This window comes from Gobio gobio (assembly GCF_949357685.1).
Source record: "Gobio gobio genome assembly, chromosome: 1".
In the NCBI taxonomy this organism is placed as follows: Eukaryota; Metazoa; Chordata; class Actinopteri; order Cypriniformes; family Gobionidae; genus Gobio; species Gobio gobio.
The window spans coordinates 51,314,895-51,338,376 of NC_137097.1; the positions used below are offsets into that span (position 1 = coordinate 51,314,895).

A 23,482-nucleotide genomic window follows, 5' to 3' on the forward strand; every position below is an offset into this window, starting at 1 on the left:
CAACTTTTTGTGTCCAAACCATTCAAAAAGTTATAAGAAAAAAAGAGCCATTTTTCCTATCTCCTGACCACTAGGTGGCACTGCGGCGAGACTGTGCAGGTAGCCTCAGGTCATGGTTGTCATAACACAAACCAAATTTGGTCAGAATACACTAAAGCATTGCGGAGATATAGCCTCATGTCCATTTTAGTGTGTTCTTTGTCGAATTGTTTTGTGCATTATTCGAAAACAGTTAACGAATCAACTTGAATTCCAAAACTTTTTGTCAGCATGGTCTGAATATGATCCAGGTCATATGAGGAGTTAAAAAAAGTATTTATTTTTAAATTGGCGAACATCAGAAGGGCGAACATCAAAATCGGAGGGAAAATTATTTCGTTTCCAGCCCTAACGGCCCAAAAGTTATTTGCATAAAAGCAAGTGCAATTTTGGACAGCTGGTGGCGCTAAAGGAATTGAGTTAGAGACTCCAAAACTGCTGTGATTAATGTTCAGACTGCCCTCTACCTGTGTGCCAAATTTCACAACTTTCCCTCAAGCGGTTATATGGGCTGCGATAGACATCCAGAGCGGAAGAAGAAGGAAGAAAACGAAAAAGAAGAAAAACACTAACGATTACAATAGGTGCCTATGCAGCTTCAGTGTTTGGCCCCTTTCTATTTCGAAAATCATATGCCTTAGCAAAACATTAACAATACAAAAATACTTTTGTTTATAAACATATTACATATTATTTTCTAATTGAATAAAAGCCACAAAACTACTGCAATAAACATCTGAGTAATAGGACTAAAGTAACATTCCATAATGTATTATAAAATCTTTAAACCGTAAAAATTACCGTAAAAATTTCAAGAATGAAAGGAATTGTCTAATTAAGACATTAAAGTCCCTGTAAAGGCAATTCTGAGATTTGTTTCTAAACACGTTAAAATGTTAGAAATGTACTGCTGAAACGCGTGACTAAAATGGTGGCTCGATGACACACTGGAGCCACTGAGCCTGGTTCCTCCCCTAACACGATCATAACTAGAGCACATTGACATCAGTTCGGCCGCTCATTCGCGAGTTACTGTCAGTACCGTTTTGTTACTACAGCCTACAATTTACAAAACAAAAACGATGATATCAAGAAAAGGTGGATTCATTTTGTGAACAGCTACCTTGGTGGAGAGCTGAGGATCACCACCAACACCTGCTTCTGCAGAGACTTAACACCAGATAGTTTTACAAACTTTCATCGGAGACAACTGGGATTCACTGATAATCTACTGCAGAATGGGGCGAACCGATTATCTCCCATGCCAACCTTCATCCTCCCATCCCCGCCGACATCTGGTGCACGTGAACTGTACGTGAGTGTTGTCTTGTGTGCTCTTAAGGCAGCTTTCCCGTGAGTGGGCGTGGTTTCAGCGGCGACAGCGGACACGCCCCCAGCGTTTGAGAGTAGAGAATGCTGCTTATTTTTTCAAGATTTTGATAAGCGGTTTTATTTACTTGGCAGATTTTTTTATGATTCAAATTTGGCTGGGTGGTTAATAACACATTTGTCTGTGGTGTGACAAACTCAGAACACATATTTCATTTTGAATTTACAGGGATCTTTTAAATGTTTAAAAGAAAACAAAAAGTATTTTGTGCAGAGTTCAGCATAACTGATTAGTAATTAATAATTTAACAAAATACTTTACATAATTACATCAAATTAATTAACTGTCAAAAAGTCATTGGCGTGTTAATGAGCTCAATGTTTGTATGGTCCAAGAGTCTCTACACGTTAATCAGACTAATAAGAAGACCATGGGTCAGCGACATTAGCCACGCATGATACCATTGGTGCACGGTTGAGTAATCAATGTCACACAAGCAATAGGAGTGAGAGATTAATACTAATCTCACTGGACAGAGCCAAGTGGATCTGTTTACCTACTGTTAGTGAGAACGATCTCAAACTCTTCTAACTGACTCTTAAAGGAACACGCCGACTTTTTGGGACTTTAGCTTATTCACCGTATCCCCCCCAGAGTTAGATAAGTCCATACATACCATTCTCATCTCTGTGCATGCCATAACTCTGTCTGACATACCCACCGCTAGCCTAGCTTAGCACAAAGACTGGAGGTAAATGGCTCCAGCTAGCCTACTGCTCAATAAGTGACAAAATAACGCCAACATTTTCCTATTTACATGTTGTGATGTGTATAGTTACATTGTGTACTAAGACCGACTGAAAATTAAAAGTTGCGATTTTCTAGGCCGATATGGCTAGGAACTATACTCTCATTCCTGCGTAAAGATCAAGGAACTTTGTGCCGTACCATGGGTGCAGCGGCGCAATGATATAACACAGCGCCTGAAAATAGTCCCCAGCACGCTCCCTGTACAAGCACGTTGTCACATTGGTTATGTTGACGGAAGTTAGCCTATTTTCAGGCGCTGCGTAATATCATTGCGCCTGCTGCACCCATAGTACGTCACAAAGTTCCTTGATTATTAAGCAGGAATGAGAGAATTGGGGGATACGGTGAATAAGCTAAAGTCCCAAAAAGTTGGCGTGTTCCTTTAAAGTATATGTGGCTATTGCTCTTGTTTGTGGTGTAATTTTCGTCCTCTAAACCTGTTGCTCTGTTCCTGTCTTTGCACCGTGGCAGATGTACACACTTCCACACCCATCTGCTTCCTCTTCTGCCTTCTGTCCATCTGACCTTTGTTCCTTCCTCTTCCTCTGCTTGTCCTCCCACACTCTGTCCTGCTCTTGCTTTTCTTTTCCCCACTCCACTTTTATTATCATAGTTCTACACTGACACTGCCCTTATTTCTGCAATGACCTTGAGTGGATGCTAAGAACCCTTAAAGCGATACTTCACCGATTAGCATTAAGTTTTGTATCAGTAGAAACCCGGTAGTATATTCGATGACATAAAAATCGCCATTTAGCGTCATCAGAGACTACAGCCAGTAGTAGGAGTTAGTTCCGCATGTTTTCAACCCGCCCATAGGGGGTGGGGTCTCACTTACAGAATGTACATATAGTGTCAGCCATCGTTTTTTGAAGCTAAGCTAACAGACTCTTACTCTGTGGAGAACAGGGATGTGACGGTGAGGAAATTTTCCCACCGCTTAATCGACGAGTGACAACACAGATAAAACTGGTATCACCGGCGGGGGCTTTTCAAATCGCTAATTTTTCAAATCGCTAAACCGAGAGTAAAATGCGCACGGCCATTCGGGCATTCATAATGGAGCGATGCGGAGCAAAGCGAGTGTTTTCAATGAATTCCTATGAGAGTTAAGCTTCTATAGGCATGAACTGAAAACGTGCCAGACTGGACACGCACCGTGAATGCCAATTCGGTGATGGGTTGCTTGAATTGTGGGTTCGTTAGCCTATTATTCTTAATGAAAAACACAACAACAAAACGGTACAATGACGAATACACTTAAATAGGTGCTTTTACATTTTGCTTTGAAACCAAATCTTGCACAATCATCTTTACTGTCAGCTCTTCGCTCTCATGATAAATGAAATCTGACTCCTGCTGCGTTTGTGTTTCGACTGACATTCAGCGCACACTGTTTTGAGCAGACACGTTCAGTTTTTAATTGTAGCGTTTGTTCTCTAACTGAACTAAATGATTTTATTACTATAAAATTTAACACGACGGTGGGGGCGGGCAAGTGATGTAACCGGTAGGCGTGGCTTGGGAGTGGCCTCGTAGGGCAGCAAAGGTAAGTGGTGGCAAAGGTAAAGGCAGTGGTGAAATATCCCTTTAAAACCATGCTCTCTTTTCTTAAAGGGATAGTTCACCCCAAAAATTACAATTTTGTCATATTTATTTCTTCTATGGAACACAAATAAAGATGTCCAAGCTGCTCTTTTTCCATATAATGAAAGCGAATGTTGACCATGGTTAGCAAACCATATTTTCATTGAATCATGACTTAGAATTTAAATCATGACTGCTTTTCACACAAATACAAAGTTCTGTCATGAAACTCTTGAAGGCGCAGGCTAATTGGTCCTTAACTCAATCTGCTTGCAATCACATCATTCTCTGTAGGACACAGCTGATTGGTTCCTGCTGTGTCAGTAGCCAATGAGCTCACTGTTCAACCATCAAATATCTTTCATTGCTTTCAGAAACCCTCCACCATCCCCAGCTCCACCAGTATAGATCTGAGAAGCGTTTCCACCAGAATTACCCGGAAAAATTTAGGAACTTTTACCCCTTCAGACCTGTTGCTGTCTATATTTCCATCACATCTAAAGTACTGCGAAGATCATGCAAATTAGTCTGGTGATGTATACCGCGTGCGACTTTCCAGTTCCTGCTGGATTTGGACAAGTTCCTGAACTTTGAAAAAGTACTACCTTATGAGCAGGGACTTTCTGATGGGGAAATTTTGATCCGAACTTCATTTAGACCCCGGTCCCTGAGGTCGAGTACCACCCCAAAGTCCCTAGTTCCTGGGGAAAGTTCCTGCGGTGGAAACATGGCTTTACTTGCTCACAGCAGCGTGTCGTGTATGTATTGGCAGTGGCAAGTTCAGTACTTGCTCTGCAGACCCAGCACCAATAACATCAGCAGCATAAACATATCAACATTGTCATATCTATTGCCATGCCAAACACTCAAGAGTTGTCATTCTAGAAATCTTATCATATGGCATCAGATGACTTTGAAAATAGTGCACAAGTAGTTTTGTTTTGTAGATTGACAGCCCCTGGAGCAGTAGTTTTCAACCTTTTGGACTCCGCAACATTATTCAATCAAAGAGCCGACACTTCTAATTTCTGCAAACAAAACTGCAGGATCTAAGAAGTTTTAAGAGCTTAATGTTTTTCAAGGTTCCCATTCTTTTTAACCAATGCATTTTCATGACTTTTCCAGTTGGTTATAGTTTACTGGATAAAGATTAAGAATAATGATTCTTTAAAAGCATATCGCAATTTCTACCCAATCAAATATTTTAGAGCTTGCCATAGCCACAATGTAAATGCAAAAATAGCTACAATGTACACAGCAAAAATGTATATTCATTATAAAGATGCCGACAGGGATAAAATATTTTGTACAATTTATGTGACTTTTCAAGATCTAAAAATCACACTTTTAAAATTAGGCTAACTCGTATATCCAGGTTTTTCAAGACTGTGGGAAACCGGGTTCTTCGAAGGACACAATTGTTTAGGAATCAATTAAAATCAGTATCTTGATTTTTAGTTGCTTTAGCACATTTTATTGCTTTATTTTGTCATTTAAATTATTTTAAATCATCTTGAGGCTCCTTTAGAGGTTTGCTGATTTCTCCTAGTGGGCCCTGGCCAACCTGATTGAGAACCACTGCCCCACACTGAAAAAAAAGTTACATCTAAATTAACTGGTTTTATCCAAGTCAAAAACATTAAATCTTGACGAATCAACCAAAATGCCTACCTAAAAATTATTTTTTGGGGGATTAAATCGGGTATAAATATCTCTTTATATTACAGGTTACCACTTTTTACAGTGTAGAGTTCCAATCCACTTCTAAATGTGTATATAAAAGCAAGCAGCTCAAACATTTGGCTAAACTTCTCATAGGGTTTGAAACGACATGATGGTGAATAAATGATGACAGAATCATCATTTTAGGGTGAACTATCCCTTTAAAAACAAACACACAATGTACCGACCGGACAACGCAAGCACAAGAAGGTAGAGAGAGAGACCCCTCCCCCTCCCCTTGTCACCTCCCCCCTCCTTTAACAATGTCTGTAAACAAAGCGGAACCTATGAATGCAGGAGGAGAGGAGAGAGAGGGAATCGAAAAAGGGGGAAACACAGCCGCGCATCTCCATCCCTCAGGAGGAAAACGTTCAGGGATGATAGAACTGGGAAGAGAGAGACATGAACAAGAAGAGAAAGAGTGAGCTAAAGGGGAGAGAAAGCAAGAACTCACATCATCTCTGTCAAAGCCTCTTTCGTTGGATGTCGATGTTGGTCCTCTTTGCCCTCCCCCTCTGTCTCCCTCTGCCTCCTTCGCTCTCTACGGCATTACTGTATCCACAATCTACTGCCTTATTCTTCCTCTTTCTACAACTCTCACACTCTTTCTATCCTCCAGCATGGTACATGGTACTACACCACACCGCTGTTCATTCAGAGCATGTGTGTGATGAAGAGAGTGAGAGAGAGAGAGAGAGAGAGGGAGAGAGAGAGAGAGGAGGGGAGAAAGAGCGAGACCGAGCGAAAGAGAGGGAGAAGCAGCAGGAAGAGAGGGGGTAAGGAAGTGTGGATAGTGGCAGAAGGCGTATGTGTGCCTGTACAGTACAGTATGTATTTATACACGTGTTCTCATATCTGTATCGATGCCAGAAAACTTGCTGGCACATTTTCAGTGAAGACCTAATGCGTAGGAATCATTTGGTGAACTTTTACCTGAAATTATACTGTACGTCCTTGACCCTATTTCACAGATCACGTGCGTTGGAAAGGGAAAAAGAGACTGCTGCAGGGTGTTCAGGGACAGGGGCGCTTGAATTGTGACACAATTGAGCGTGCACGGACCAAAGGAAGAGAAGGATGAGAAGGATGATTCAGAGAGAGGAAGTTGCCATTAAAAATGACTCGTCGAAGGAAGGACAATGATGGAGGTGGTGAGGCAATGGCAGGAAGGACTTAGTGATGTGTGGGGTCCTGGAAAAGTGGGTCTGAGATGGAAGGTTGAGGAAGAAGACAGTTTGATGAACGTAAAGAGTGAATATTTTTTACAGCATTTATTCATCTAGGTTAATATTAATTTACCAATATAAAATGTGTTCATTGTTATTTGATGTTCATTGATAATACATGAACTAATATTAACCTTAAAATGTATTAAATGTGTAAGGCAAGGTTACTTAATAGGTTACAGATTACAAGTTACCCTATTTAAAATGTAACTTTTCAATTACTTTATTAAAGTAATGTAACTGATTACATTTGATTACTTTTCTATTTTCCAGCACTGAAATACATTTTTATCACCTCGGACGGGTTGTACCCTAAAGCTTTCAACGGCAATGTGGATTGATGTAATTGGCAGACGTGGTGCACTGCAAATTCAAACAAGAGCCAATCAAAAGCATCAGAATAGCATCGCTTTTAAATGGCAGGAGGCATCTTGCTTTGTGTATTATTTTACAGAAAACAGATGTGACCCCCTTTGTAATCATTAATATTTTCATAAGTAACTTTCATTTAATTACATATTTTTTCTCAGTAACTGTAACTGATTACAGTCATATTTATTTTGTAATTAAATTACGTAATCTAATTACATGTAACTAGTTACTCCCCAACACTGCATATAAGTAGACATTTTGAAGAATATGAAGAAACATTAATCCAGATTAACAAATACTGTAAATGAATGCATACACGTAGTATATATTATATCTACATATCCATTTTCGTATTTTGACTGAATCACAATATCAAAGATATATAAAAAATGGGTCCCCTTGCATCCTAAACAGATTTACTAAGGTGCCAAAAGTTTTCTTTTTTACTTTACTCATGTCAATAGTTGCAAGATGCTTCTGCATCCATCCATTCATTCATCCATGCATCCATCTATTTATCCTCTCTCTCTCTTCCTCTTTAGTGCCCTTCATAGTCTGACCTCCAGATGGAGTCACCACAGGGGTGGGAGGGTGATGGAGAGAAAATGAAAGAGTGCAGGGGGTGAGTAAAATGGGAGGAATTAAAAGAGAGAGAGGGAGCACAAGGGAGAGTGAGAGCGGGATGAAGGGGGTGAGGAAGCCAAAAATAGAGGGGTGAAAAATAATTAGAAACTGAAAACACAGTAAAGAGTATCAATGTGCATGCTAGTGTATTTCTATATGTGCGCAAATTTCTGAGCAAGTGAGTGCGACCGGCGAGATTCAGAGAATAAATAATGTGATTTATACTGTGTATATTTGTTTGTAAATAATTTACTGTGCTTGTATTGTGTTATATTGCAGGCTGCTGGGATGAGGTGAGTGTGAGTTCTCTTCATGACTGGGACAGAATGACATCACATGAAGCAGCTTTGTTTACTGTGAGGCGCTAATGAAAAGAGCTCAGCAGTGTTAATTTACAAGCACACAACTCACAGACAGCTAGACAGACTGAAAGAGGGAATTACAATATGAGATTATGTGACATTACAATATGGCCACCAAAAACAGTCTTATGCAAAGTGTCATGGGGCTGTCATTTAAATTCAAAGGGACTGGGATAATATTTTTAGACCCACTCTGCTCCCCCAGGCTACAACATAGAGGACTTCAGTGACCCTCGTTTTCCCAAGCCCCTGACGATGGCCCTGAGTAGATGACACATTTTATGTGAACCGTCCTCCAAAAGTAGATTACTGATGATTTGGGGGCTCTTCACACAGATTGCCTGGTTATGTATGTAACCGTCGTTCCCTGAAGGATGGAACGGAGGCGTTACGTCAGTGACTGACGGAATGGGGTTTAGAAGCCTATCACCTTTGAGTTCTCCAAAACGAGCCAATGGCAAAAAAATGCCATGGGTCTGCGGAATTTGCATAGCAAACTCCGCCCACCAGCGTGGGTATATAATGAGCCACACATGCAATCTCGCATTATGTTACCTGCTGAGGAGCTGAGCCTGATAGTCCGAGCGAGCCAGCGAGACAGATTGGGAAACTCTAGCCAAGCTCCCAAAAAATGAACCAGTGGGGTCATGCGAACCACAAGCATACCCACGATGGGGCATGGGAGGCGTAGCGTCCCAAAGTGGGGACGCGGTCATGTTCTGCGTCCTGACAGAGGAGGCCAGGGAAGGACGAGCGTTCCGCGACTACCTCCTCTGACAGGGGTCTGGTGACAGAGGGGGATGAGAGCAGCGAGGCATTGGGTCGTAGACTGTCATTCCCAGGTAGGGAAGTCAGTTCTAAAATATTGGCCCTCCACTGGGGGAAGGAGTGGTCCTGCTACCATCTCCTGAAAAGAACTGATGCCTATCTCCGAGCTGCCCATCTCAGGAGTGACACCTAGCCTGGCATTTGGCTCCTCCGCGCTGCGGCCTGGGTGAAGGCTGCTGCTGTGGCTGAGCAGGAGGAGTGGGAGCCACAAGGGGGTGCCCTGGGCGGATGGCTGGCTGAGGTGGCTGAGCTGGCGGCGGTGTAGGTGCAGCAGCGGGCCGCCTGGTCAGCACGTGTTTGAACACCTCAGACTGCTCCTGGGCGGCCGAGAACTGCTGGGCAAAGTCCTCGACCGCGCCACTGAAGAGGCCGGCCTGGGAGATCAGGGAGTCGAGGAAACGGGTTCCTGGACCACCAAAATGGACATCACCTGACCCAGGGACTGCGCAGTGACCGTCTTCTTGTGGCAGTGCACATTTCTTGCATAAGCCCTGGGTTAGCACAGCCCTCATGCATGGTTTTTAAAACCTTGGCCGGATATATATGCAGGATGGCCATGGCATGCAAAGCAGACGCAGCCTGCCCCTGTCCTCTAGTGGACAAAGGTGGACGAGGACCCACAGGCTTTGGACAGGTGCTTGGGATCACCACGCCAGGTGGAGGCACTCTGAGGATGCAGCTCCATCGCAACAGAGCGCTCCACTGGGGGAATCCCTGCATACCCTTTAGCTGCGCCTCCATCAAGGGTAGTGAAGGCTGAGGTCGCACCAGAACGTTTACAGGCAGTAAAAGGTGCCCTCCATGAACTGGTAACTTCCTCATGCACTTCCAGGAAGATGGCTGATCACTGCACAGATCAGCAGCAGGAATACGGAACTCGTTGGAACCCGCCGTAACCCTGACACCACTGAAGAGTCGCTCATCTTACTTGTAGAGAAAAACTCAGAAGGCAAGTGATGCACTCGGCTCCGAAGGAGAAACATAATGCGAGATTACATGCACGGCTCCTTATATACCCATGCTGGTGGGCGAAGTTCGCTATGCAAATTTCGCAGACCCATGGCATTGTTTTGCCATTGGATCGTTTTGTAGAAATCGAAGGTGATATGCTTCCAAGCGAAACCCCCATTCCGTCAGTCACTGACATAACGCGTAGTGGAATGAATTTTTTTTTTATCTAGACATCATTTTAAAAGCTGAAATTGTTTTAACTCGTGCTGCATTGTTAAAAGTATTCTCGCAAAAGTTTTGCTTTCGCCCAAGAAACTTTACTTCCACTGCTCACCTCGTAAAAATGTTGTGTTCGCTCACAAAGAATGTAGAAGTTCTAGGAGCGAACGCAAAGTTTCTTTGGGGATCGCAAGCATTTTGCGAGTGAATGCAAAGTTACTCGGGGGAACTAAAAAATGTTTTCCTACCATTTCATATTTTTCCATCACCTTATCACTTTAGGGGCTCCGTACATTAAAGACTTATTAATGATAAAATGATAAAACTCATTATAAAGATGTTTTAGTAGTGGATCTTAAAGGAATAGTAACTTATTTTAGTAAGAAATCTTATTTTATGGAACATGAGATACTTTGAGAAATGCCTCCATACTTTCCATACAATGAAAGTCAATGGTAACCAAAACTGTTTGGTTACCAACATTCTTAGAAACATCTTTTACAGTTTACAATATGTAAACAACTTAACAAAACTTTATACAGTTTTTTTCCTGGACATGTCCTTATGGTCAGGATTTTTAAATGACTTAAAAAGTCCAGGATTTGGCTTTGTTTTGATATTGACGTATTTACATTGCTTTGACCGTTCTCAGTAGATCTCAAATTCTCACATGCCACAATTGTTCGATTATGTACAATACCTGCACACTATTGGTCAAACAACTTTCAATCATTACCCTCAGCAAGAGTAATGCTGGATTCAAATATCACAAACTAATCTTGTATTAACAGATTACAGCTTTCATACTAGGAGTCTGAGCTGTGTTTTGCCACACTTCAATGACTATGGCACAACAACTAGATGTAAAGTAGTTAATTTTTCGGTAACACTTTATTTATTTATTTTACAGTTTCCCTGTTACACATTTTACATGTAGTCACTAGTAATAATGGTCTATTATGCATAGTTACATACAACAAACCCTAAACCTAATTATATAGTAAGTACATGTAGTTAATTACTATTACTTAGTACTTAAAGGGATAGTTCCTACACACCATCCTAGGTGTAAATGACATTCTTCTTTCAGACGAATACAATCGGAGTTATATAAAAAAATATCCTTGCTCTTCCGAGCATTGTAATGGCAGTGAATGGCAGCCCAAAATTTTAGGCTCAAAAGAGGTTCATCCATTCATTATAAAAGTAATCCACACGGCTCCAGGGGGTTAATAAAGGCTTTCTGAAGCGAATCGATGGGTTTGTGTAAGAAAAATATTGATATTTAAAACTTTATAAAGTCAAATATCTAGCTTCCTCCAGACCGCCTTCCGTATTCAACTTACGCAGAAAGTTGAACGCCTCTCACAGTTCAAATTGCTTACACTACTTCTGACGTCATAGTTACGCTTTTTTCGTAAGTTGAATACAGAAGCTGGTCAGACAGAAGCTAGATATTTTACTTTATAAAGTTTTAAATATGGATATTTTTCTTTCACAAACCCATTGATTCGCTTCAGAAGGTGTTTATTAACCCACTCGGAGCTGCCATTCACTGTCATTATAACACTTGGAAGAGCCAGGACATTATTTAATATAATTCCGATTGTATTCGTCTGAAAGAAGAATGTCATATACTAGGATGGCTTGAGGGTGGGTAAATCATAGGGTAATTTTCCCATTCAATTCAATGGGGTGAACTATCCCTTTAATTGTATAATTACACTGTAACAAGGACACCTTCAAATAAAGTGTAACCATTTTTTCCAGAATACCTGAACAATCTGTAACCTGTAATTCAGATTTATTCTAGAATTACAATCAATACACGTATCACGTTATACAAAATATATTACAGGAATTATTCTGTATATAAACCATTGAAGTGACACATATCACATTCTTCAATGTCAACCTCAGCTATTCTAAAATTAATTTAACAAAACAGACTCGCAACTGATTTCCAAAACCAGCTTCACAGGCTGCAAACATTGCGATGCATGAATCACACACTGGCATCACCATCTCCATGCCTGTCAGTCTATCACTCACTCACACTAACAGCAGTGCGGGAAATGGCACCAATGCCTCGGGTGAGTCGATGCCAACGGCAGCAGTTCAGAAGAACCGAAAGAAAACTCTCCACGTGCACAAACGAAACTCAGTCAAACCCATGAGTCGTGTGTGTAAATGATGAAGAATCACAATCTCTTTAGTTTTTGACAGTTGTGAGAAAATCTGAATGATAAAGAATCTGTATGTTGAAAAGAATTTGGAAATTTCTTAAATACCTTAAACAGAAAGATTTATTTTGATTTTTGTATTTTATACTGTATTGCTTATACAGTCATATGAATAAGTTAGGACACCGTATTGAATTCCATGGTTTTCTGTATAAGAACAAAGTAAAAAAAAATCATCTAGTGTTTGGCAGGTCTTAAAATTTGGAAAATAAAACCTCAGATGATCAACAACACATGACATATCTCACTGTGTCATTATTTGTTTAGCAAAAACAAAGCCAATATGGAAAAACCATGGGTGACAAAGTTAGGACACCCTATCATTCAATTGCCTGTAGATCCACTTATAGCAACAATAACTTGAAGTAATCATTTTCTGCATGATTTATCAGTCTCTCACATGATTCTGGAGGCCTTTTGGTCTACTCTTTACAAAGTTGCTTAATTTTGTTGAGGTTTGTGGGCATTTGTTAATGCACAGCTCTTGCCACAGTATTTCAGTCAGGATGAGGTCTGGACACCTTCATTCTTTTCTTTTTCAGCCATTGTAGATTTGATGGTGATCTTCGGATCATTGACCGGATGCATGACCCAATTTTGGCCAAGCTTTAGCTGTCAGACAGATGGTCTCACATTTGACTCTAGAAAACTTTGGTATACAGTGGAGTTCATGGTTGACTCGATGACTGAGGTGCCCAGGTCCAGAGGCTACAAACCAAGCCCAAAATCACCCACCCCTCCACCAGCATGCTTGACTTTTTGTATGAGGTGTTTGTGCTGATCTGCTCTTTTGGTTTCACCAAACTTGGCGCTGTGCATTAGGGCCAAACACCTCCACTTTGGTCTCGTCTGTCCGGAGGACATGGTTCTAGAAGTCTTATGGTTTGTTCAGATGCAACTTTGCAAACCTAAGCCGTGCTGCCATGTTTTTTTAGAGAGAAGAGGCTTTCTCCTGGCAACCCTTCCAAACATGCCCTACTTGACCCGTCTTTTTCTAATTGTCATGAACTTTAACATTTAACATGTTAATTGAGGCCTGTAGAGTGTGAGGAGTAGCTCTTGGGTTGCCTGCTGTTTTTCTGAGTCTGATCTTGGGGTGAATTTGCTGGTACGTCCACAGATTGGTGTCTGTTTTGAATGTCTTCCACTTGTGTCTTCCACTTCCTCACAGTAGAATGATGGACTTCAAATTGTTTGGAAAAGGCTTTATAACCCTTCTCAGATTGATGGCAGCAACAATTGCTTCTCTAAAATCATTGCTGATGTCTTTCCTCCTTGGCATTGTGTTTTAACACACACCTGAATGCTCCAGACCAGCAAACTGCCCAAACTTCAGCTTTTATAGAGGTGATCACATTTGGTGATCTTAATTCCCATGTTAACAGTAAGGGTGTCCCTAACTTTGTCACGCATGGCTTTTGCATTTTGGCTTTATTTTAGCTAAACAAATAATGACACAGTGTGATATGTCATGTGTTGTTGTTCATCTGAGGTTTTATTTTACAAATTTTAAGACCTGCAAAGGACCAGATAATTTTTTTTAATTATTATTATGCCCTGATACAGAAAACCATGGAATTCAATAGGGTGTCCTAACTTTTTCACATGTCCACTAGCTAAACCAGCATATACCACCTCTAAACTGGTCTTCTCACCAGGAAGTCCTTCATAACAACATATTGTCATCAATATATCAGCTATGCACCAACATAAAAAGTGTAAAATTGTTCTTACCTGGGCGCATCAAAGCTGTCGTAGGATCCAACGGTGTAATGTCGGAAGAGTCGCTTGGCTCTCTCACTTCGGCTCTCTGAAAGCCGTAAACACAACCGCATCCACATCATCACGAGTTTGTGTGTATGAGCGTGAAACTACAGCATGATAAGAAAATATATGTCCGACTTGAAGGCTCCCGCTGTGACAGAGCCAGTGGCCCAAACCACAGCGAGTTTAGCCAGCGTGAAATGGCACAATCGGTCTTCTCTCACACTCCAGTAGTGCTGTAAACTATTAATAGTCATCATAGCTGCTCTCCCTCACCGAGTCCGACATCACAACTTCATAGAAAAGCTGTGGCAGTCCGACTGTCCTACAACTACATCTGGGATTATCAAACTGACAGCTCCGAGTGTAGCGTGGATGTCTTTGATACTTATTACGTGCATGTTTTGTGTGTGCATGTGAGAGAGGAGTCTGACCTGAACGAGTCTCCAGGCTGCGGAGAGCCACCTCCTCCACGCAGTCAGAGGGGAACCAGCCCGTGCGCCCTCGAACAGTCCCCTCCCAGTAGCCTCCTTCACCCACACTCAGCACTGAGAGAATCAAGAGAGAAACAACAGTGTGTGTGTGTGTGTGTGAGCAGTAAACATATGACCAGTGTACAGCCACAAATATACATCATATAGACCAGAAGCATCATGACCAAGACACATTTTTGAGTAGATTTTGAAGGCAACTACAATCTTTTATAATAAAGTTTCACGATTATTGTTGGTAAAAAGTGTTTATCTAAATACTCAATGTCCAATTGAGTTGCTCCTTCCACTGATTATTTACTTAAACTGTATGGCCTTTTCAGTTCATTACTTTTTCCAGTAATTTTTTCATACATGGCTGTAAACATGGTTCACATCCTTTATGACCAATTAGTTTCTATGACTTATGCATGACTGTTCGATATAACAAATGCTAGGGAGAATTTCTATTTTTAATATCATATACAGTTCTTGAAATTAACAGATTTAAACAATTATCAATTATATGTATGTGTCTTAAATGGTTGGAGATAGTATGTATATCCATAGATTTACATTCATATTTATACTACTGTTCAAAAGCTTGGGGTCAGTACATTTTTTTTTTTTAAAGAAGTCTCTTATGCTCACCAAGGCTGCATTTATTTGATCGAAAATACAGTAAAAACAGTGATATATAGGTGCATGACGCCCCTGATTAACACTCACTGAAACACACACACACACACACACATTAAATCACAAATCACATGCAAATTCACCATCACTTAAGAGTTTACTAATGTATGATGGGACATGCATATATGCAAGCTATGATGACAGATCTAAACATGACACACACACACACACACACACACACAAACTTGCATGCACAGTGGCATTGCTCACAAACAGACATATACTGACATACCAACACATATCACCAGAATACATACACAGACAACGTTTATCCACACCTGTGAAAAACATACAGAAACAAACGCACATTTAATGGCACTCTTGCCAACAGTAGTGTTGGGTGATATGCTCCATAATCATATTTTCTAATCATATTTTGTCAGCCTGTGAGATCAGCGATACGCGATGTTATTGTGACGTGTACTTCATTCAATTTTGCGAGCAAAGATGGAGTGTTTATAAATAATTCAGGACATTTCCAGGTAGTGAGGTTTTAATAAAGCATTAAAAACCGAAGAGTATTCCAACATGTCAGCTGGAAAATTGTCCAGAATGCAGATGCAGAATTTTGACTGTACGTCTGAAGAATCGATATTTCTTGTTAAACAAGTAGTTGTTTTTTAACTTGGTGTTTGAATCTGCTTTTGATTTTTCACAGATGGTTGTTATCAGGCCTATACAATTTTAGTGATATTATTATTAATAATCATTTGTAATTGTATTGTTATTAGTGTCATTAATGTTTTGTTAATGTTTGTAATTTTTTCATCTTGTTTTCATCTTGGCTTAAACAACAACTGAAAAATTGATGCATCTCTTTTATAAGCACTTTATCCTCAATCCCAGGCACATGTCAGTGTCGCGAGTGTGGTTATATGGTGATGGCATTATGAAATTAGGGAAGGCAAATAAATTGTAGGTCCTAATATTAATTTAATAATACTAGCCGTATAATAATAATAATTGAATATATGAATGGGAAAATTAACCAATTATCGCCTTGATATCGTTAAAGGCATCAGCCATCAGCGTTTTTGTCTGACTATTGTTGATACACTAAACTATCGTGTATCGGGACAACTCTACAGCATATCATTTCTCCTGTCCACAAAAAGTCACACACACACACACACACAATCACCTTTGACTTTGTCTCCCTTGTTGAAGCTGATCTCGCGGTCCCCTTGGGCCGAATGCGAGCGGGTGGCCACAAACACACGGCCAGGCACGGCACTGTAGAGACGTCGCCGCTGCCCGCTTGCTGTGCCTTGACTACTGATGGAGCCCGCCCTGTACAAAGGCACACATATCAGACAACAGGGTTAACATTCATTTATGCACATTTATTACCAGCTCTACTCATTCAGTTGTCTGTCTTCATAGGACGTGAATATTGATGATGCTTTAAGCAAAGAGTTCACTGAATGACAAGCTATAACCTTGCCCTTTTTTACTCTATCTTTCTCACCCTTGTCTTCCACGTGTTTGCCGGCTCCGATCGTCTCTGTCACCTGTTCGGCCACGGGATGGGGAGCGGGTTCTTGCTCCACGGGGACTGCTGGAGCTGCGCAAGGTGCCGCCATGTTTTAGACCCTGACAGATAAGACATAAATACAATGAGCAGTAGAGTAACAATGAAAGTTTCTGATAAAATCTGTGGGTAAGTACTTTGTCCAAACCAACAGAGTAAAACAATATCGTACACACAGTGTCAAACCAAAGGCTCAAGGTTTGGCTGGTTAGTATGGCCCAGTTAAAGGATTAGTTCACTTCAAAATGAAAATTTCCTGATATTTTACTCACCCCCATCTCATTCAAGGTGTTCGTGTCTTTCTTGCTTCAGTCAAAAAAAAAATTACGTTTTTTGAGAAAAACATTCCAGGATTTTTCTCCTCATAATGGACTTCAATGGCAACCAAAATGTTGAAGGTCCAAATCAATGCAGTTTCATAGCGCTTCGAAGGACTTCAGAGGCTCTGCACGATCCCAGACGAGGAATAGGGTCTTATTTGGCGAAACCACCATCATTAAAAATGTAAAAATAAAATGTATATACTTTTTAACCTAAATTGCCCATCTTGCGCTGCTCTGCACAGTGCCACGGATTGCATAATCACGCCAGAAAGGTCACGCTAGACGTAGGTGAAAGTACCCCAAGCGATTGAGCAAGGACTAATATAAATGCCCTTTACAAAAAAACACTCCATCTTCAACTTCAAAATCGTCCGACATCATTGTTTTACCTTTTTTTGCTTAAGGACATTTGTATTAGTCTTCGCACGAGCACTTTGTAAACACGGGGGCGGTACTTCTGCCTACATCTAGCGTGACCTTTCCGACATGATTCCGTAATTACTGGTGTGCCGCAGAGCAGCGCAAGATGAGCAGTTAAGCTTAAAAAGTATATTCTTTTTTTTTATTATTTAAAATGGCTGATGGTTTCGCTAGATAAGGCCATATTCCTCGTCTGGGATCGTGCAGAGCCTCTGAAGCCCTTCGAAGCGATTTGAAACTGCATTGATTTGGACCTTCAACATTTTGGTTGCCATTGAAGTCCATTATGTGGAGGAAAATCCTGGAATGTTTTTCTCATAAAACTTTATTTCTTTTTGACTGAAGAAAGAAAGACACGAACATCTTGGATGAGATGGGGGTGAGTAAAATATCATGAAATTTTCATTTTGAAGTGAACTAATTGAGCTAAACAGGAATGCAAATGCTGAATTTAAATGTATATTTTTTTCCTTTTTAACATATTTTGACACATTTTGAATATATTAATATCTATTTAAAAAATACTATATATTACTATTTATACTACCTTTCAAAAGTTGAATTGTAGTGTACATATACACACACACACAATAACATTTTGGTGAAAAAAAAAAAAAAAAAAAAAAACATACACACACTCATAAATTACCTGCACAGAGACAATGTTTGATCCAGGAGCATTGGGAAAGGCGATCCAATCTGGTACGTTCATGCTGTTGTCACTGTTAGCCCGCAAGAAGGGATGAGGATGGGGCAACCCAAGAGTACGTGAACTCTCCCTCCTCTGGGGGGCGTACTTCGGAGACTCCAAGAAGGGAACTGGCATCAAATTAGGAGAGAAATAGTAATACAGAGAGAGAAAAGATGCAAAAAGAGACAGAAGTACACTCCAATTGACCCAATATTATCCTGAGAAATAGACTTCATAATATATTCCTGCACGTGTCATCTGTTTTTGATGACGTTGCAAAGCATTACAAATGAAGTGAACTTCAACATTTCCCCTGCTGAGTGTGTTGGGAACAGTGAACACTGCTTAGGGACTGCGTGAATTGCTACACAGCTAAAGAGAGACAAAATTATCAAGCTACAAATGTCACATAGTTTGCAGGGCAAATAAATAATATCACACAGAATAAAAATACAGACACACAACCAAAATAAATCTCCGCTCCTTACCTACGTCTGATTCTCGATGGTTTTTAATGATTTCTCCCAGCTCAAAATGGCCAGACATCACAGCCACCTAGAAAAGAAGTTCACACACGCTTAATATTTGCATCTGTGAATGACGCACAGTGACGCAAGGCTTGGGAATAACACAATATTAAACAAACACACACACACACACGCATCCACTTTCCTTCATATTAAACACAAACGCATGATGGGTCACAGCTGGGTCTGTGGAGATGGCTGAGGTTAAGTAAAACTATTTCGGCTCGCTGCAGCTTCACTCCACCTGGGACTCGCAACGCATACAAAAACGTTTCACGATAACACACTACAAAACAGCAAGTGGAATGTGTAATTTCTGTGCTACTAGCATCACCAGATGGAAGTGCAAAAAAATTTGTTTACAAGCACAACAAAACATCTCATTTTAAAAACTTGATCATAAAGACGATTTTTTTATTTATTTTTTTCTCGGTTTTGCCATCAAACAGACACATACAATAAATAAGCCGACAGAGTTATGACGTTTACATCATCTTACACATTATTATTATTATACTAACTTGGATTCATCTCTGCATGTTTAACTGGAAAGGAAGATTGTATTTTAACATCACAAAATACATTCTTCACATTCAAGTTAATTTTAAGTATATATATGAGCCTGGAAGAGTGTTTGCAGGAGTTTGGTTTTCTTTAATTACTTGGTTTAAGCTGTTAATAATATGCAGAGTGTTAAAAAACAAACCCAAGTGACAGTCTCACAATTACCTGGAAGGGGGTCTGCCCACTGTTATTCTTTGTGTCCTTATTGGCTCCTCTATACAACAGAATTCGGGCACAGCTCTCCTAAACGTGGAATTAGACAATAACAGCCACAAGACATTGAAGACATCTGAGGCTGGCCATAAAACATAATAAGCACTATTCATAAAAGTTTAGCACCGCAGTAAATACACCACTTGTACAACAAAATAATGAAATCTTCACAGGGATCTTCAAAGCATCACTGGAAAGACCATCGCTAGTGACCAGCTTTACCAGATGGTGAAAAGCATGGCTTTAATTTAGCTGCTGAAGAGCATGGCACCAAACCAGCAGTAACCAGCAAAAATCAGCCTGAAAATTCATGCTAAGATAGACATTTTTAGATTTTAATATTTGGCTTGATTTTTATGCCTAGACCGGCAGTTATACCTTGTTATATAAAGCACATATGTGCAGGGCAGTGTTTCCTGAGGCATTCTGGGATGAGGAATCCGCACCATAAAAAAGTAGGTGCTCTAAGTGTTGAGAGTTCCCATTTTGACAAGCCTGGAGAGAGGGAGAGGGAGAGGGAGAGAGAAAGAGAAAGAGAAAGAGAAAGAGAAAGAGAAAGAGAAAGAGAAAGGAAATCGGATGTATAAAGAATAGCAAAAAGTACCGTTCAGAGAGAAGGAAAGAAAAAAAAGAGTAATGGGTAGGAAGAGGTAGAAACAGTAATTTGACATGAGGAAGGAAGAAGAGGGAGAGAAGAATAGATTTTATACATTGTCAGAACAGACACCTTTGCTAATTAACACCGCAGTGAATGTGTGAGTGAGAGGAAGAGATCGAAAGAATCAAAATAGATATGGAAATGCACACATGCACAGAGGAGAAGGACTCAGCAGAGATTCTCAACCAGTGGTACTTGAAAGAAATTCAAAATGGTCTGTGTTGCCTATACCCAATGTTTGTATTATGTTTGTACTTCATTAAAATGTGTAAAATTTAAAGGTGCACTCAGTACATTTTTGCGGCATCTAGTGGTGAGGTTGCGAATTACAACCATCCACCACTCACCCCTCCCTTTCGAAGCACATAGAGAAGCTCCAATGGCTGACACAGGACAAAGATGTCATCGTTGGAGAGAGCAGAGAGTAGCTAGCGCTCTGTAGAGCAGTTTATCCGTTTGGGGCTACTGTAGAAACATGACGCCGCAAAATGTTGACTTCACTATAAGGGGACCCACGGTGTATGTAGATAGAAATTGGTCATTCTAAGGTAATAAAAACATAACGGTTCATTATTTAAGGTCTTTATACACCACTGAAAACATAAGGTCCTCATAAATATTACACACTGTACCTGTAAAGTGAATTAACATACTTTTTTTTTTTTTTTTGCTTTGATGATTATTGAATTCAGCCATAAAAGACTGCAAATTACTTTTGTTAAGCATTCCATCTAGATTTCCTTCAAATACCAAGTCAAATATCCCAGGACTTTCTCTGAAAAAGTTTCTGTATGATTTCCCCCTGAACTTGAAGCCTAGGTGACTATTTAAAGGGAGCAGAAACTTGGGGAGTCGTTTTTTCACCCACTGTTTTGACTGTTTTTGGTTTAAAAGTGAATCATTGTTATATCCATAATATTAGTTTCAGTCCCTTCAATTTAAAAGTCTTCGCTAGTGAGTGACTCACTCATAAATGACAGTGTTTGCCACCTTCTAATGGCGTAATAATGTAACTTCTGTTGCTGTTCACACAGTCAAGGACTATTTTTTCCAGTGGAAGAAAGGCTTTTAGTGATTTTACTTCATGAAAGTTCCATTGATACATATTTTTTGGCTTTAATGTTTGTATTGTGTGGTAACCATTTTATAAAAGCAATAAGGTACTCAAGGCAAGAGCTGCATCGTGAATAAGTCACGGCTGAAGGGGTTGCTTTGCGTCGTGGCTAACAACTTCCTTCAGCCATGACTTTTTCACGATACAGCACAGCCTCTCGTATCTTATTGCTTACTTATAATGGCAAATTATATGTAATATAATAGGGATCAAAAGGAACATGTTTCTGGTTAGTCTCTATGAAGCGGTACTTGAGTCTTACTAACAAAGGTACTGTGGAAAAAAAACACTGGGACAATAAAATAACAGATGAAAAGTTTGGGCGTTTGTGTTCAATGTTTTTTAAAGTGCTCAATAATTTTATCAGCACAAGAATCACTGAAAATCTGAATTTAAGAAAATATACAAATTGTAATTGTTTAAAATAACACTCACAGACAATTATGCAATGGTACGCGTTTCCTGTATATGTCACACACAGTCTTCTTCTCAGCATATCTTTGTACCTGATGGGTCTCGTCCCAGCCGTTCTCATCACGGAGCCCCAGCTTGGCTCTGTGGTACAGGAGGGTCTCGCAGCAGGAGGTGTCGCCCCCTATCAGCACAGTGTGGTAAAGAGGTGTGAGCCCACGGCGGTCCTTATAATCAGGAGATGCCCCCAAAGACAACAGAGTCTAAAAAACAAACAGATGATTAGATTTAAATATGAATATTTCATCCTAATCATGAGTCTGTTGTGCTTTTGTGTGTGTGTTACCAGTAGGGCAGTGTGTCCATGTGCTCTGACGGCCTTGTGGAGAGGGGTCAAGCCATCCTTTGCCCTAAAGTCAATGTGAGCTCCCCCCATCACCAGCATCCTGATGTTCTCCCCTCCGCTCGACTCAGTCTGTACGGCCAGAGTGAGTGGGGTCTCTGTCACACACACACACACACATTTACTTGACTTATCTTTCTAAATGGGGACATTGCATAAACTTCCATTGTTTTTTTATATACAGCTTACCCACACCTTAACCCTAACAGAAAATATTTATTTACTTTATTTTTATACTTTTCTTACAAATGAGGTTTTGAGAGGTGTTGTAAGGTTTTCGCTTCTTCTTGGTACAAATTTGTCCCCAAATACGTTTAAATACACACACACACACACACACACCAATGATCAATTATTGATCTAACAGGCAAATGCATAATTACAAACAATATGGAAGTACGTTATTCGGATATATTTTTTGTGTTGATGTGAGGAGATATATATGTGAGATATATATATATATATATAGGTTTGGAACAACATAAAGGTGAGATTATTTACATTTTTGGGTGAACTATGCCTTTAAATGCAAAAGAATATTATAGTTTTCCAGAGCAGCCCCCTAGTGATTGCAAATGGTGCAGCAGTTCTCACTCCACATTAGCAGGGTCTGCTATGAGAAGTGACTGTCAGCCTGGCAAGCACAACATTCACTCTGTGGCAACGCAGATGACACAAACTGTGAACAACACTCAAGGTAGCTGTCTCGCACGTCACACTCTACCGCAAACACTAATATTACTCTGCATTGTCATCTGGTCCTTAAAACTACTTTCACGGCATGTCTGGCCATGTCTCCTCCAGTTCACCAAAGCGCTAAAAACTTGTATTGATATGCCAAAAAAGATGCTGCCCTGTTACATTCAAATATTCAGTGATTTTCCTTTGTTGATACGCATTGAACTGAACCACTGAGCTGCAGTAATAGTCTCATCTCATTAAACAGCCCAAGAGCAGTAATTGTGTTTTGTTTGTTTAGGAAGCAGCCACTGAGTCCAACGTTAACCTTATACTTTTGTTGCATAATTCAAACTCCAGATGACTTTTGTTAGAAACTGCATGGATTGCTTGAGAAGATGCAAATGTCCATTCCTGTAAACACTCATTGAATATTCATACAGCCCTATTTCCATAAGCATAGCATGTGTGTGTGGGCCAGTTTATGCTCTGCTGGCAGTAATTCATTATTCAGGCAGCTCACTAATGGGAAGTTCATTAACTCTCACAGGAAGTGAGCAGAGCAGTGCCTGACACCTCACCTCCTGTATCAGGGTCGTGGTAGTTGGGGTCAAGTCCTTTGTCTACAAGTTTTGCAACCTTTTCCGCAACGCCGGTCTGGATGTAGTCCATTAACTTCTTCAGACTGGCCTGTAGAGGGAGA

The 23,482-nt window shown here is 40.4% G+C and overlaps 1 protein-coding gene across 1 annotated transcript in view; it reads right to left on the reverse strand.

The window, feature by feature from the left end:
* Nucleotides 1-23,482, reverse strand: part of shank1 (SH3 and multiple ankyrin repeat domains 1) — a gene marked incomplete at both ends in the record, with an annotated part of 78,035 nt that overhangs the window by 36,102 nt on the left and 18,451 nt on the right. Inside the window, 11 exons of the mRNA XM_079821440.1 lie at nucleotides 14,048-14,123; nucleotides 14,512-14,625; nucleotides 16,388-16,536; nucleotides 16,715-16,839; nucleotides 18,170-18,339; nucleotides 18,700-18,766; nucleotides 19,468-19,545; nucleotides 19,894-20,010; nucleotides 21,794-21,961; nucleotides 22,045-22,199; nucleotides 23,361-23,469. Coding sequence (XP_079677566.1) covers nucleotides 14,048-14,123; nucleotides 14,512-14,625; nucleotides 16,388-16,536; nucleotides 16,715-16,839; nucleotides 18,170-18,339; nucleotides 18,700-18,766; nucleotides 19,468-19,545; nucleotides 19,894-20,010; nucleotides 21,794-21,961; nucleotides 22,045-22,199; nucleotides 23,361-23,469 — 1,328 coding nt within the window. The remainder of the gene's footprint in view (nucleotides 1-14,047; nucleotides 14,124-14,511; nucleotides 14,626-16,387; nucleotides 16,537-16,714; nucleotides 16,840-18,169; nucleotides 18,340-18,699; nucleotides 18,767-19,467; nucleotides 19,546-19,893; nucleotides 20,011-21,793; nucleotides 21,962-22,044; nucleotides 22,200-23,360; nucleotides 23,470-23,482) is intronic.